Raw genomic sequence first — 13,090 nt, 5'->3', positions numbered from 1 at the left:
CGGAAATACGCGATGCCGATCGTACCTACCTACCGTACCTACCTACCGTACCTACCTATCAAGAGAGAGAGCAAAGGACGGGAGAGGACGACCCTCGAGTTGGCAAGAATGAACGGGAAGGAAGGAGTTCCGCAGCGGGATAGCCCCGTTGGAAGGAAGGCACGAAGTACGCAGCAGGTATCAAGGGTACAGTTCCCATTTGTTTGATAATTCCACCTCATGGTCACCTCTCGTCATGCATTTCCAATTCTTGTCCAATTCGCTTCCGAGTTCCCAGTCCCAAACTCCCACGTCTTTTTTTCTCCCTTTTCTTTTTCTGGTCCCTTCCGCAGACCCCGAGCCCCCAATCTGCCATACCGCCTCGGCCTTCGAATTACCTTAGTTTGTTACCTGGCGGATACTCACAGCCTGACCAGACCAGACCCCCAGTTGCACATCATCCCCATTTCTGTCACTGCCAGCTGCCAAGAAAGGAGCCGACGTACATACATTCGTCCTTCTGCAAGGTCCTCTGCAGTTTGATGGACTTCTAGACTCTCCCACCTCACACGTTAGATCCATTCGCATAATCATGCCCGCCCACCTACAGTAATAGTTACTAGTAGTCCACCCCCCGGCGCCATATCTCAGCTTTTTTTCGCGGGACCATTCCAATCCGGTCCAAGTCCCAAAGGTCCTAAACCGGACCAAAGCACGAGAGAAGAAGGACAGACGGTTCCCCAAACATTAACCAATACACGGCGCGCCCTCGCACTGACTCCTCTTTCGACATCGAGATTCCCATTCCGCCTTTCTGTACCGTCTCTCGATTCCATCCTACGTCCTCGATCTCCACGTACATCTTCTTACCTATCCACCGCTCCAACCATCGGAAACACAATCAATCACCTTAACGCAGCATCGCAGAGCAGTCCAGTCAGCACCTAGCAGCAGGCCACCGGACCAGACCAGCAGAGCACACCTCGGAGCCATCGCATCGTCAGCCGCTCGCTCGCCTTACGCCTCACTCACACCTCAAGTCGTCTTCAACGGGCCGCCTGCCTACCTTTACCGCTCCGACCTCTACGGGCTTGACCTTGCTTTCTCGTCTTGCGGCTTGCCGCAATCTGACCAGAACTGCACGAAGCACGTTTACCTTCGTAGCCACGCCTTGCAGCAGCAGCAGGTCCCCTTCGCTGTGCTTAAGTTCCAGTAGCTTCAGAACCATCACATTCGCCCGTGCCATCATCTCATACACCGCACCTCGTGTGTGGTGTAGATTGCAGGTACACCCTGGATCGCATTCGACCTCATCCTGGTAATTCATCTCTTTCCTTCTACTCCCTTCTAGTCACGGCACTTGATCGTTTGCTTCTGCCGTCCCTTATGCCTTATGACACTCAACGGCGGCTGCCGTAGTGGTGGCACCCCCCCAAAGTTCGGACTGCCAGATTGACGATGACACGCTTTCGGAGTGTTTTCCGGTTGACCATCCCACAACTTTGGGCTACTACCTACTCCGGCCGTCTCGTCTCTGTGGCTGCGATAGTGGCAGTCCCATTGTCGCCGTCCAAGTCCGACAAGTCATTATTGTCTCCTTTATTCGTATAGCCCTGCTGCCATCTGCCTACTTTGCTTTTATCTTGTATCGACCGCGTCGAGCCAAACCTTGCCTACCTATCCAGTTGACAGGACTCCGTACAGTCAGTCCCTACCTTACCTATGGAACCTTCGTCTCCAACCCCCAAAATCCCCATCACCCATCACCCCAGTCGCTGGCTGTATCCGTCGTACTTGCACCTCAAGGCTCGAGGCTCAATCCCACCTTACCCTAACTCACCTTGCCTACCCTGTTCAGGCGCGCCCCGATCAAGCCCGCATGTTCCCAGTCACTCCCCTTCCCCGAATCCCAACCCAGGCGTCCGTCCCTTCCAGACTCTTTTTGCTGCAGGCCTTTCCCCTTCCTGTTCATGGCCCGGGCCCGTCAAACCCTCGCTCTATCTCGATCCCCCAATACCCGACTCGCTCGCCAACCACCTGTACCCCGGTTGCAAGGTCAGCTAGGGTAGCAAAGCACACAGCGCCCGTCTGGCCTGGCATCTCCCTGTCGGTGTTTTCTTTTCTTCTATTTTTCTTACCGCTAGCTCACTGCCCCCCTCCTCCTCCTCTCTTCTATGGGAATACCCGAATTTCACTTACCTACGGATACCTACCTACCTAACCTGACTAAGGTAGCGTTGCCCGCCTAAGCCTTTCCCTTCCCGCGGCACCTGGGCTTAGGTTACCCTCACTCGCTCGCTCACCCGTGTCCTGCAAACTGCTGCTCCCGCTTCCCCCCGTGTCATCGTCCACTGTGTCTGTGCTTGCCGTGCGCCTTTACTTCTGCACTTGCTTCACTCCCGTCTCCGCCGTCGCTAAAAAGGAATCATTTTAGTTTCGGCAGGGGAAGACATCCATAGAGAAGGAGGCCCGAGACGAAAATTTCTAGAACGGACCGACTCTCTCGGCCGCACCTCACATTCACTCCCTCTCCCCGCGCATTCATGCCGCAGGGTGACGATCGCTTCCCCCAATCCACAATACGACTCCTCGCTCCCCCTTTGCCCTCGACACACCGACCCTACCACGCCCCCGGAAACATCACCGCAACTCCGACCACGGCAACGAACCCGACGACGAGGACGACGACGGCCAGACCGACGACGGCGGACCCGTTCGCTACCGTTTCCACCAACGCCGCCGCGAAACCCGAGGCTTCTACAGCCGCCGTATCTTCTTCTTCTTCCAACACGAACGTCAACCACAAGCGATCGGGTTCACAGCCGCAGTCAAGTAACCCACGTTACCATCCCGCCTCGCCCATCTCGACGACATTGAGCCCCGGAGGGTCATGGACAACTCCCGACATTAGTCGGTATGGTTTGACGTATAGCGACACTACTTGCGATCCCTCATTCGACGCCGCGTCTAAGACGCTCCTGACCCCCAGGTCGGACCCGACCTCTCCGACTATCAGGTCGTTTACAGAATCTACCCATCTGTCGAGACCTTCAACGTCCAACGGGAAGCGCCTGTCCGACGACGAAAACGCACACGAACGACCAAACCCGTCACCTCTGAAGAAGGCGCGAACTCGACTGGGGCCACCAGGGCACATTAAGCTGCCAAAACAACCAACTGCGTCAGTCATTCTGGCTAGGCACAACCAAGGGGTCGTCTCCCCTCTGTTCTTCTCCTCAAACAACAAACGACAGATGCCGCCTCGACCAGCTGCTCTCCCTCCCTCCGACGCTGCAGCCGTCCTGCTAGCTCGTCTGAGGGAGGACCAAGACCGCGTTCACACTGTTCGCCTACCCCGCGGAACCGTTCATGCACAAACATCAGCAAGATCTGGGAGTACGCCGGGGAGCAGTAGTCTATCTTCTGCAGACGCCACCCTAACCTCTTCAAAGAGCCCAAATAGCCAGCATCTTCCTCAAGGACTGCAAATTTTGAGAGGAGTTGGCGTGATCGAACTTTTGGAACAGGATGAGCGTCCAACCTTCATCATCGATCTCGCAAATCCCGTCAACGCGCAAAGAACGGGACTGCATTTGCTATACGCCAATGCGGCGCTCAGGGCTTCCGTGGGTGTCTTGGAATTGCTTTCTGTGGAGGGTGACGATGTCATGAAGAACCCCGACTATATCAACTTCAAAACGTGGGCCACGAGCTTCGTCTTGAACCATGAATCCCTTGACGTCTGCCTTCCTTCTCACAGCTATGGTGGCATCACATGGACATGCTCAACCTTGCGCAAACGATTTCGCTTCGTGAGCGGCAACGCTAGCGCCGTATCAGTACCAGCAGACTCGCCTCCGTTAGCTGATGAATCAGCGGTGCTGGAACAGCGGAGTAGAGGGCCGACACCAAATCAGCCATCAATTGTACCCATGGATGACGAACCCGATTACTTTGGTGATATGGAAGGGGAGCCGCATGAGCTGGACGACACACCAATTGTCGTTGACGATTGTGTGATGATAGACAGTGGTGAGAAGTACCACACTGACGAGTTCACCCAACAGGTCTTCCAAGCAGCGATGATGAGGCCATCGTTTGACTGGACCCGCATTCAAACAACCCCGGATTTGAGTGAACATATCCTATTCTGTCGCAACACCGATTGGGCCTCCACATCATTGGGTCCGTTGGAGCACTGGAGTTCAGAATTGAGGGCCATGGCCAACATGGTTATGGGTAGTCCCCACCCTGCGGCCATGTACTGGGGACGGGACAATGTCGCCATCTACAATGAGGCCTACATTGAGCTTGCCGGACAAAAGCACCCTCAACTCATGGGCATGCGGTATCAGGACGCATGGAAAGAGATCTGGTCGGATATCGAGCCTTTGTTCAATAATGCTTGGACAAATGGGCAGTCAATCATGAAGAACGACAACCAGCTATTCATCCTTCGACACGGATTCCTCGAGGAGACGTTTTTTTCATGGTCAATCATCCCATTACTGGGTTCTGATGGCCAGGTGGTCGGACTCTACAATCCGGCTTTCGAAAATACCCGCCGCAAGGTCAACGAACGCCGGATGTTGACTTTGCGAGAGGTGGGCGAGAAGACAGCTGCTGCCAAGGACGTCAGAAGCTTCTGGCCGCGGGTCAGGGATGGACTGGAGTTCAACGACTTGGACGTACCGTTTGCCCTCATTTACTCCGTGAAGGAAGACAATAGCGAGAGTGAAGTATCTTCTATGCACTCTGGAAGCATAGCACACCCACCATTATTACACCTCGAGGGCAGCTTGGGCGTTCCAGAGGGACACCCAGCTGGGCTACCCCAGCTCGACCTAAAGTCATCAGACGATGGCTTCGCTCCCTATATGCGCCAGTCTATGACGATGCAAGGTGCACCCATCATTCTCTCGTCGGAAGCTGGCAACCTGCCAGCAAAGTTACTTGAAGGCTTGGAGTGGCGAGGCTTCGGTGACCCAAGTAGGACTATCGTTATCTTGCCTGTCCACCCTACCACAGCCGGTGAGTCGGTCGTTGGCTTCATCGTCTTGGGCACCAACCCCCGTCGACCCTATGACGAAGACTATCAGCTTTTTATCCATCTCTTGTCGAGACAACTTGCGACGTCCATGGCATCGGTCGTACTTTTCGAAGAGGAGATCAGAAGAGGACAGAGGGCTGCTCGCTTGGCCGCGATGGATCGTCAAGAATTGCAAATGGAACTCTATTTGAGAACACAAGAGGCAGTCGAGAGCGAGTACAAGTTCTCGCGAATGGCAGAATTCGCACCGGTCGGCATGTTCATTGCTAACGACAAGGGCCTCATCAACTTTGCCAACGATATGTGGTGGCAAATTTCCAGGCATCCCAGAACAGAAGACAGTGTCAACACATGGATGCAAAGTGTGAGGGATGAAGATCGATCGGGCGTCGAACTTGCTTGGAGGAAGCTCATTGAAGACAAGGAAGCCATCACCATTGAGTTTAGGTTCAAATGCAGCCGCCAGAACGGGATGAACACCATCGATACCTGGGTCCTCATGAGTGCTTTCCCAGAGCAGAATCAAGAGGGCGACCTGAAGAGTATCTTTGGTTGCATCACCGATATTTCGCCTCAAAAATGGGCCGAGGATTTCCAGAAGCAACGCAGAGAAGAGGCAGTCGAGCTCAAACGCCAACAAGAGAACTTCATCGACATCACGAGTCACGAAATGCGGAATCCATTGAGTGCGGTCCTCCAGTGTGCTGATGAAATCGTCAACAGTATCACAGAGTACCGCGCTCAACCGCAGGATCCGACACAACTCGACACCCTGTTGGAAAGCTGTACCGAAGCCGCCAGCACCATCAACCTATGCGCCAGCCATCAGAAACGTATTGTCGATGATGTGCTTACCCTTTCGAAGCTCGACTCGCAACTTCTGCTTGTGACACCCGTCGACTCGCACCCGGTCACGATTGTCAAACACGTCATCAAGATGTTCGAGTCGGAGTTAAACACACATGAGATCAAGCTAGACTTCTCGGTAGACAAAGCCTACAGCACTCACGCTGTCGACTGGGTCAAGTTGGATCCATCTAGGCTGAGGCAGGTTCTGATTAACCTCATGACCAACGCCATCAAATTCACCCAAGGCCGTGAGAAACGCGAAATTACCATGAAGATGAGCGCATCCAAGAATATCACCGAGGTTACCCAAAAAGGAGTGTCATTTTTCCCGACCCGTAAAGAGAAGGAGGACGTTCGGGCTTTGACCCAGGAGAAGGATTGGGGAACAGGAGAGGAAATCAACCTCCATTTCTCAGTCCAAGACACAGGCCCTGGTCTCCGCGAAGATGAGAAAAAGCTACTCTTCCAGCGGTTCTCCCAGGCATCGCCGCGCACCCACGTGCAGTATGGTGGCTCGGGACTCGGTCTCTTCATCTCTCGCATGCTTGCCGAATTACAGGGCGGCCAGATTGGTGTTGTCTCCGAGAAGGGAATCGGCAGCACTTTCGCATTCTACGTCAAGTGTCGCAAGACGGAATCACCTAGTCTGGAGTCGCCGTCTCTCTCGGCGCTCAACTTGGCGCAACCAGTCAAAAGCGAGCCAACTTCCGCACCATCGACGCCTCCGCTCACAACCCTGCCTAGAAGGGCTTCTATCAAGAAGCCGGTGGCCCCTGCGACGCCGCTGTACGATGTTTTGATTGTGGAGGACAACATTGTTAATCAGAGGGTTCTGCGGAAGCAACTCACAAGCTGCGGCAACACTACATACGTCGCTAACCACGGAGGCGAGGCCCTCGAACAGCTCAAGAAGTCCCGTTTCTGGGCTGGCAACGAGGCTGAGGGCTTTGATCTCAGCGTCATTCTTATGGACCTGGAGATGCCGGTCATGGATGGAATCACGTGTACGAAACGTATCCGTGAATTGGAGAGGGAAGGCACTTTGACTAGGCACATACCAATCATTGCTGTCACGGCATACGCGCGGCCAGAGCAGATCGAGAGCGCGAAAGCCGCCGGTATCGTGAGTGGACCTCCAAACTGCACATATCGAACTTCACTAACATGATGACACAGGACGACGTGATTTCGAAGCCTTTTAGAATACCGGACTTGCTGCCCAAGGTGAAGGAATTGGTTACGATGTACAATGCACCACCTCCTACCGAGGCCGCACCCCTGGCTTGAGTAGGAACACGCCCATAGAGGCTGCGTTCGCATAAAGCCTTTGAACCGCATGCGGTCCTGTCCGAAGCGATGGCAAGAGGCCGCTGGAGTTGGATCACCGTTTTATTCATTTTTCGAATTGGGTCCTTGCATTTTTCATTTTTCTCCTTTTTCCGCCAAGACTCGCTATTGCACCAGAGAGGTGCGGTAGTACTAGAGAACAGGCCGGGGGCGTTCAAGGAGGGACAACTGACCAAAAAGACTTGGGAGAAGGTATTGGTTTGTTTCAGTGTGCATAAGACTTGCATTTGAGAGGAGCAAGGCATTTGGAAGCACGAGACTTGGAGTATTGAGGCGGGAACGCACATGATGCGAGGACGAGTCACGGGGCATATGGAATCTAAGTGGGCAACAGATCCTACTGACGAATATCTTCAGCGTATCTTTTTTGATATTCCTGACTCGGAGTATTGTAATGCAAAGATACCCATATTAACATGGTTAAAAATCATTCTCCACGCGTGTGCGAAGTTTTAGTATACAGTTCTCTTAAGTTCGTCGTGAACTCACCTCAGGTACGGTCATCGACTTGCCCGTGATTGACCCTTGCACTACCAGTTCAAGCACGGACCATGCCTGAAATGCTTACGTAACGAAGATTTTTCTGCGAGAGCGAGCTCCTGGCAAGATCAACCTCGAGGTCAGGGACGAAGCTCACCACTTTCAACAGACATTGATCGCGAAGCCCGACACAATTCGCGCCTCCCCCGAAAATGCATCAATCGGCGCTGCGATCGGCGAGCAGCCGCATAAAACCTGACGTGGTCGCAATCAAGACCTGCATCCGGACCTTTTCTACGACGCAATTGCGCCTGGCGGACGAATCTTCTTCATCGAACTCGAACAGAAACGACAATGGCGACAAATCTTCCTCCTCGCGAGCCTACAACAGGCCTCAACTTACCGGACGAGAGCGCTCCCGCGCCGCGGCTAGCGAGATTGGACAGCTTCTGCGTGGCGGGCCGGTGAATAATGCTGCTGCTTCTTCCGGCGGTGCTGCTCAGCCTCGGGGCCTTGATGAGAAGCCTAGGCTTGGTGGTCTCGATGGACCTTCTGGAGCTGGCGGTGCGGTCAAATTCGTCAAGGCGCCTGTCGGATTCGGACGTGGTCGTGGTGGTCCCGGCGCGGGCTTCGGCGCTCGTGGAGGACGTGGAGATTTCGCTGGCCGTGGAGGGTTCGCCGGCCGTGGAGGAGGCGAGGGAGGTGGTGGTTTCAGAGGACGCGGAGGCGGCGGCTTCAGGGGTCGTGGTGCCGGTCGAGGCGGTACCGGCCGCGGTGGTCGCGGAGGCCGTGGAGGTCGCGGCGGAGGACGGGGCGGACGCAAGGGCGAAGAAGACGGCGAGAACCGCCCCAAGCCTACTGGGCAGGGCCCCGAGGGTTGGAAGTCCCAAATCGAGATGTTCTGGCGTCCCGAGACGGCCGAGGAGCGCGCGTACATTTCGAAACGCAACGGTGCGCCCGAGCAGTTTACGCCTAGTCTCAGCGTCGGCGACCTGCTAGGCTTCAGGCCCGCCATGCCCCTCTCGTCGGCGGCGCAGCCCGTCGTGCAGGCGGCGACGGTGCTGAGCTCGCTGCGGGAGGTTGCCGGCGCGGCGGACTACACGCCCGAGCGGTGGGGCGACGTGCGGCACACGGCCGAGACGCTGGCTAATACCCGGGACCGGGGCGTGTACTTCTTCGTCGACGGCGCGGAGAAGAAGGCGTTTGTCGAGGCGCGCGAGGAGAGGACGGGCGAGAAGGCGGCGGCGGAGGAGAAGCCTGACGCTATTGCGGGTGTCGTCGACGACGACGTCCACGTCCACGCCGTGCGGGACCTGAAGCTCGAGGAGGGCGCGAGCAAGGCCGTGAGGGAGTATATCCTTCAGCGGGCCGTCAAGGGCCAGCACGTCGGTCCCAAGTTCGTGCCGGGCGGCAGCCGGGATCCGGTCAACATGGCTAAAGAGTCGCATCTGCACAACGAGACGTACGTGGCGGGGGATATGAAGAAGTTTGACGACAAGATTGCGGCTCTTGTTGCTAAGAAGGGTGCTGCCGGTGCCGCCAAGGGGGGCAAGGCTGCGAGGGCTTGATTCGGAAGGCCTGGGTCTTTCAAGAGATTGTAATATCAACAAGGATGGTAACAAGTACGGGAAGAAGAGCGGAGACGAAAATGCAGATGGGCGATTTGTTGTATGATTATAGAGATGGGGAGGTTTGGTACAGCCAAAAAAAGATACATATTGTACAACTAGATCCGAAAGTCTCTCTTCTACTGTACACTACGGATTGAATCTTTTCTCCCGAGACTTTTCATGGTTGCAACTACCTCGTTATACATGGGGAAAGCAACATCTCCTATTGTAATGTGACCCGTCGAAGACTTTTGAGCTCAATAACTTGGAAAAGTGTTCCATCTGTTCCCAGAACTTAAGCTTGCAACTTCCTGACAGCCTGCTGCTCAGCAGCATCGACAACCTTCATCTCCTTATCCTGCACCTTTTGCAGCTCCTTGTCCGCCCGCCTCTTGAGATCCGGCACGATGCTCTTCTCCTTCTCCCACTTTGCGTGCAGCTTCTTCCTCTTCTCCGTCGCGACGCGCATCTTGTCCCGCCACGCCTGGGCGGCGTCCTTTGCCCGCCGCACGACGACCTCCTTGTTTGTCGCCTCGACCTTGAGCACGAGCTCGAGCTCGTTGTCCGGGTCGCGCTGCGGCTGCTGGTTGAAGTCGGGGGAGGCCTGGACGGCGGCCATGACGGGCTTGACGTAGTCCTTGTCGTGCAGCAGGAGGCTGACGGTGCGCCCCCCGGGGCGGGGCACGATCTCGGCGAGCTCGCGGAGGGGGTAGGTCGTCGGGTCCTTGCGGTCGGGCTGGATGGCGAGGGCGCCGATGGCGTCGGGCGAGAAGCGGTCGCCGGATTGGAGTTTTTTGAGGATCTCGGTGTGGTGGGAGGAGAGGGAGGCGAAGCGGGAGGCGACGTCGGCGAAGTTGAGGGGGTCGGTTGGGTCTGGTTTCGGGTGTTTTGAGCCCGGGAGGTCGTCTGTGTCGGCTTCGTCTGCGGTGTGGGAGGTGCGGGAGACGACGGCGGGGGAGTCGGCTGTTGGGTATTTAGGCTCGTTCTTCTTCTTCTTTTGGAGGGTTGTTGAGTGGGAGAAGAAACGAATTGTCGCGGCGGCGGTGTTGTTCTGCGGGCGGAGAGTTGAGGATACCATCAGGCGAGCTGCGAGCGGTGCCTGGATTGCGCTGCTGTTTCGGATCAATTGAAGTCGCCTGGTCGAGATGGTAAGGGAGATCACCTTTGAGAAGCTGGTAGGATGCCATTGGCGCCTCTGAGGAGCGCATTGGGAGCTCTGAGTCCTCGCATGGTGTCTTTGTGGGTTGTTATGTGTGTTGTGTTACTGACTGGCAGTCGGAAGCTCTCGCAATTTTGAAGCGCTGGATGTGACGTACGGAGCTCGCATGGCGGACTCGGCTCCACTTCTGAGGCATCTTGATCACAGAATTGGGGCAAAACTTCAACAAGAAGCATCCGGTCGATTGGCCCAGCGGTTTAAGGCATCTGCTTTACACGCAGAGGATCGCAGGTTCGATCCCTGCATCGATCAACATCTTCAACTTTTGCATTTTGAGATTCCTGGGAATGATTCTAAGGCGCAGAAACATGTTTCGTTGTCACTTTTACTCTTGTAGGCCAAAAGCAAGACATGGGCGAGGATGCAGTGAGGTGCACTTGAAGCTCAACCATTTTTTTGCATTAACTTTGCATGTACTGCCGGTAACTTTGGAGCTTGGAGCGGGAAGCTGCCAACCCGTTTAGACGCATTGTACCTACGAATACACCTACCCCAAGACCCCCCAAAGTTCTCTGAGGTAGGTAGCTAGAGTCGCGCTTTTTCACAAGCAGGCGACGTCAGTGGGAGGCTCAACCTTTCAACCACCACTTACTTCATCCAAACACCCCATACCCGCCAAAATGGAGATCGAGGTCGACGAAGATCTCTTGCGGACGGTTGCGACAGGCGGCGAAATGGACTAGTAAGTGAACTTGTTGTCTTCTCTATCCATCTCCTGTTTAGCTGCTAATTGCATGGCGCATCAGCGGTCTATGGCCCGCCCTGTCGCAAGGAATCATCTCGAGGCTAGATAAGGTACGTCTGCCCCCAAGTCTGGCTTCGACCGGAAAATCCCACCATCGTATATCTATGAAAGACGAAATCTCCTCGGTAGGGCGCGCTCACCAGTTCGCATCGCGAATATCTAGATCGCCCACAATGCATTCCCTATTCCGAACCTACCCACCCCTCCTCAACCCATTAACGCGTCAGGCCAACAACCACGACTACTCTCGCCGCTCCCCTCGTCCTCCATCGATCCCGCCAGCAGCCAGCCGTCATCACAGGATGCCGACAAAGAGAACAGCCAGCCTAAAGATGCCTCGCCGTCCAAGGCCACGATCGAAAGCGCTACTGATGCCGACGCAGCTGTCGCCGACGCACCCTCGTCCACCGCCTCGAGATCGCTCCCTGCACAGATCGAAGCCATGCTGAACGAGATCAACACTGTCTTGGCCAGCTTCCCGAAATACCCGCCGCACACGATCCAGCGCCTTGCCGAGCTCGTCCTCGAGCCGCGCCGCCATTACCGCCACCTGGCATCGTACCTCCATGCCGTCGACCGCGTCGTGCATGTAACCAGTGGCGCAAACCCCTACCCTCTTCCGCCAGCCATACCCGACATGTCTACCATGACACTGCTCTCTAATGGCAGCGCGAACGGCCAGGAGGTTAACAACCCAGCGGCTTCGGTCGCCTGGAGCAACTCGACCAACTCAGTCGCCTCAACCGTCGGCACAGACGAAGCCCTTGGCGGCGCTCTACTAACCCCGATCCCGTGGCTCACACGCCGACCAAGCCCCGGCTCATCCTCGCCAGCCTCTTCAAATGGCGGTGGACCGGCCGAGATTCGTACCGAGTCAACGGAGACCATTGATGGCCCTAATGGCGTCGGAAGTATCGAGACCGTCAGCGTCAGTGTCAACGGCATACCGTCTATGGGCGCCAGCAGCAGCCGCGCGATAACACAAGGTGAGTTACTGCGACAAGAGCAGGAGCAGGGCGTCGTTCCAGTCAACCAATTCGTGCGACAAGCAGAAGAAGCACAACACGCCGCCGCCCTGCGAAGCGGGGACGGCGGCAGAGCCAGTAGCCCCGAGAAGCAGCAGCAGGATGATGAGCAGCAGGACGCTGCCGGTGCTGCTGCCGCTGCTGAAGACGAGAACGAGGCGCCGCACGCTCGCGGCCCCGAGGAAATTGGTGTTGGCGACCTCGGCCCGCAGAGCGAGACGACGAGCTTTGTGGGCGGTGGGCCCGGTCTTGATATGCAGGGCATTGATGTTGAGGCTGCGGTGGGCAGGAAAGCCGCCACGCCTCCTCCCGAGGACGTCAAGGAGGGTGATGCCGCAGCGGAGGATGGGATGAGGGCGGATGCGGTTGTCGATGACGCGGCATCCGACACGAGTATCACGTCGCATCCTAAACGTGACGCTGACGAGGAGCTCGATGGTCTTGCGAGCAAGAAGGTCAAGGAGCACGAGGGAGACATTGCGGGCGAATCAACGGATGCTACAACCCCTACCTCGCCCAAGGAAGACGACACCAAGGAGGAGGATGCGAAGGAGGCCGAGCCTGGTGAGGCCAAGGCCGAAGAAGGCAAAGATGAGGAGACTGAGGCCAAGAAGGATAATGCGACGGACGAGGCTACTGCTGCAGAGGCGGCAGCGGCAGCGGCAGTGAAAGCGAAAGACGCCGAGATGGCTGCCAAAGCAGGAGGCGCTTAGGAGGGAACGTACAGGGTCCTTCGCTCAATGAGCGAGTTGTGTTGCGGATGATTATATGATACCAAGAAACCGT

General features: G+C 56.1%; 8 protein-coding genes and 1 non-coding gene across 9 annotated transcripts; 7 read left to right on the top strand and 2 right to left on the bottom strand.

Moving 5' to 3' along the window:
* Positions 1-235: 235 nt before the first annotated feature.
* CLUP02_13526 (uncharacterized protein) lies at positions 236-382 on the top strand (the record flags this gene model as incomplete). Its single annotated transcript, XM_049292464.1, has 1 exon — positions 236-382. The coding sequence occupies one exon, from the start codon at positions 236-238 to the stop codon at positions 380-382; it is 147 nt and encodes a 48-aa protein (XP_049149610.1).
* Positions 383-571: 189 nt separating this feature from the next.
* On the top strand, positions 572-1,195 carry CLUP02_13525 (uncharacterized protein; the record flags this gene model as incomplete). The annotated part of the gene is made up of 2 exons (XM_049292463.1): positions 572-588; positions 907-1,195. 2 exons carry the CDS (start codon positions 572-574, stop codon positions 1,193-1,195), a joined length of 306 nt encoding a protein of 101 aa, XP_049149609.1.
* Positions 1,196-1,437: 242 nt separating this feature from the next.
* CLUP02_13524 (uncharacterized protein) lies at positions 1,438-1,590 on the top strand (the record flags this gene model as incomplete). The annotated part of the gene is made up of 1 exon (XM_049292462.1): positions 1,438-1,590. The coding sequence occupies one exon, from the start codon at positions 1,438-1,440 to the stop codon at positions 1,588-1,590; it is 153 nt and encodes a 50-aa protein (XP_049149608.1).
* Positions 1,591-2,522: 932 nt separating this feature from the next.
* Positions 2,523-7,165, top strand: CLUP02_13523 (hsp90-like protein; the record flags this gene model as incomplete). The annotated part of the gene is made up of 2 exons (XM_049292461.1): positions 2,523-7,001; positions 7,055-7,165. The coding sequence occupies 2 exons, from the start codon at positions 2,523-2,525 to the stop codon at positions 7,163-7,165; spliced, it is 4,590 nt and encodes a 1,529-aa protein (XP_049149607.1).
* Positions 7,166-7,917: 752 nt separating this feature from the next.
* Positions 7,918-9,273, top strand: CLUP02_13522 (uncharacterized protein; the record flags this gene model as incomplete). The annotated part of the gene is made up of 1 exon (XM_049292460.1): positions 7,918-9,273. One exon carries the CDS (start codon positions 7,918-7,920, stop codon positions 9,271-9,273), a length of 1,356 nt encoding a protein of 451 aa, XP_049149606.1.
* Positions 9,274-9,610: 337 nt separating this feature from the next.
* Positions 9,611-10,545, bottom strand: CLUP02_13521 (ribosomal recycling factor; the record flags this gene model as incomplete). The annotated part of the gene is made up of 2 exons (XM_049292459.1): positions 9,611-10,427; positions 10,478-10,545. The coding sequence occupies 2 exons, from the start codon at positions 10,543-10,545 to the stop codon at positions 9,611-9,613; spliced, it is 885 nt and encodes a 294-aa protein (XP_049149605.1).
* A 31-nt stretch (positions 10,546-10,576) lies between these two features.
* CLUP02_13520 (uncharacterized protein) lies at positions 10,577-10,805 on the bottom strand (the record flags this gene model as incomplete). The annotated part of the gene is made up of 2 exons (XM_049292458.1): positions 10,577-10,661; positions 10,750-10,805. 2 exons carry the CDS (start codon positions 10,803-10,805, stop codon positions 10,577-10,579), a joined length of 141 nt encoding a protein of 46 aa, XP_049149604.1.
* Positions 10,713-10,786, top strand: CLUP02_tRNA261. Its single transcript has one exon. It is a non-coding gene; the product is annotated as a tRNA-Val (tRNA).
* A 349-nt stretch (positions 10,806-11,154) lies between the features above and the next one.
* Positions 11,155-13,017, top strand: CLUP02_13519 (uncharacterized protein; the record flags this gene model as incomplete). The annotated part of the gene is made up of 3 exons (XM_049292457.1): positions 11,155-11,216; positions 11,281-11,329; positions 11,443-13,017. The coding sequence occupies 3 exons, from the start codon at positions 11,155-11,157 to the stop codon at positions 13,015-13,017; spliced, it is 1,686 nt and encodes a 561-aa protein (XP_049149603.1).
* Between the last annotated feature and the right edge of the window lie 73 nt (positions 13,018-13,090).

The sequence above is a fragment of the Colletotrichum lupini genome, chromosome 7 (assembly GCF_023278565.1).
Source record: "Colletotrichum lupini chromosome 7, complete sequence".
Taxonomy (NCBI): Eukaryota; Fungi; Ascomycota; class Sordariomycetes; order Glomerellales; family Glomerellaceae; genus Colletotrichum; species Colletotrichum lupini.
The sequence above is the reverse complement of the archived record's forward strand: the minus strand, read 5'-3'. Positions and strand labels throughout refer to the sequence as shown.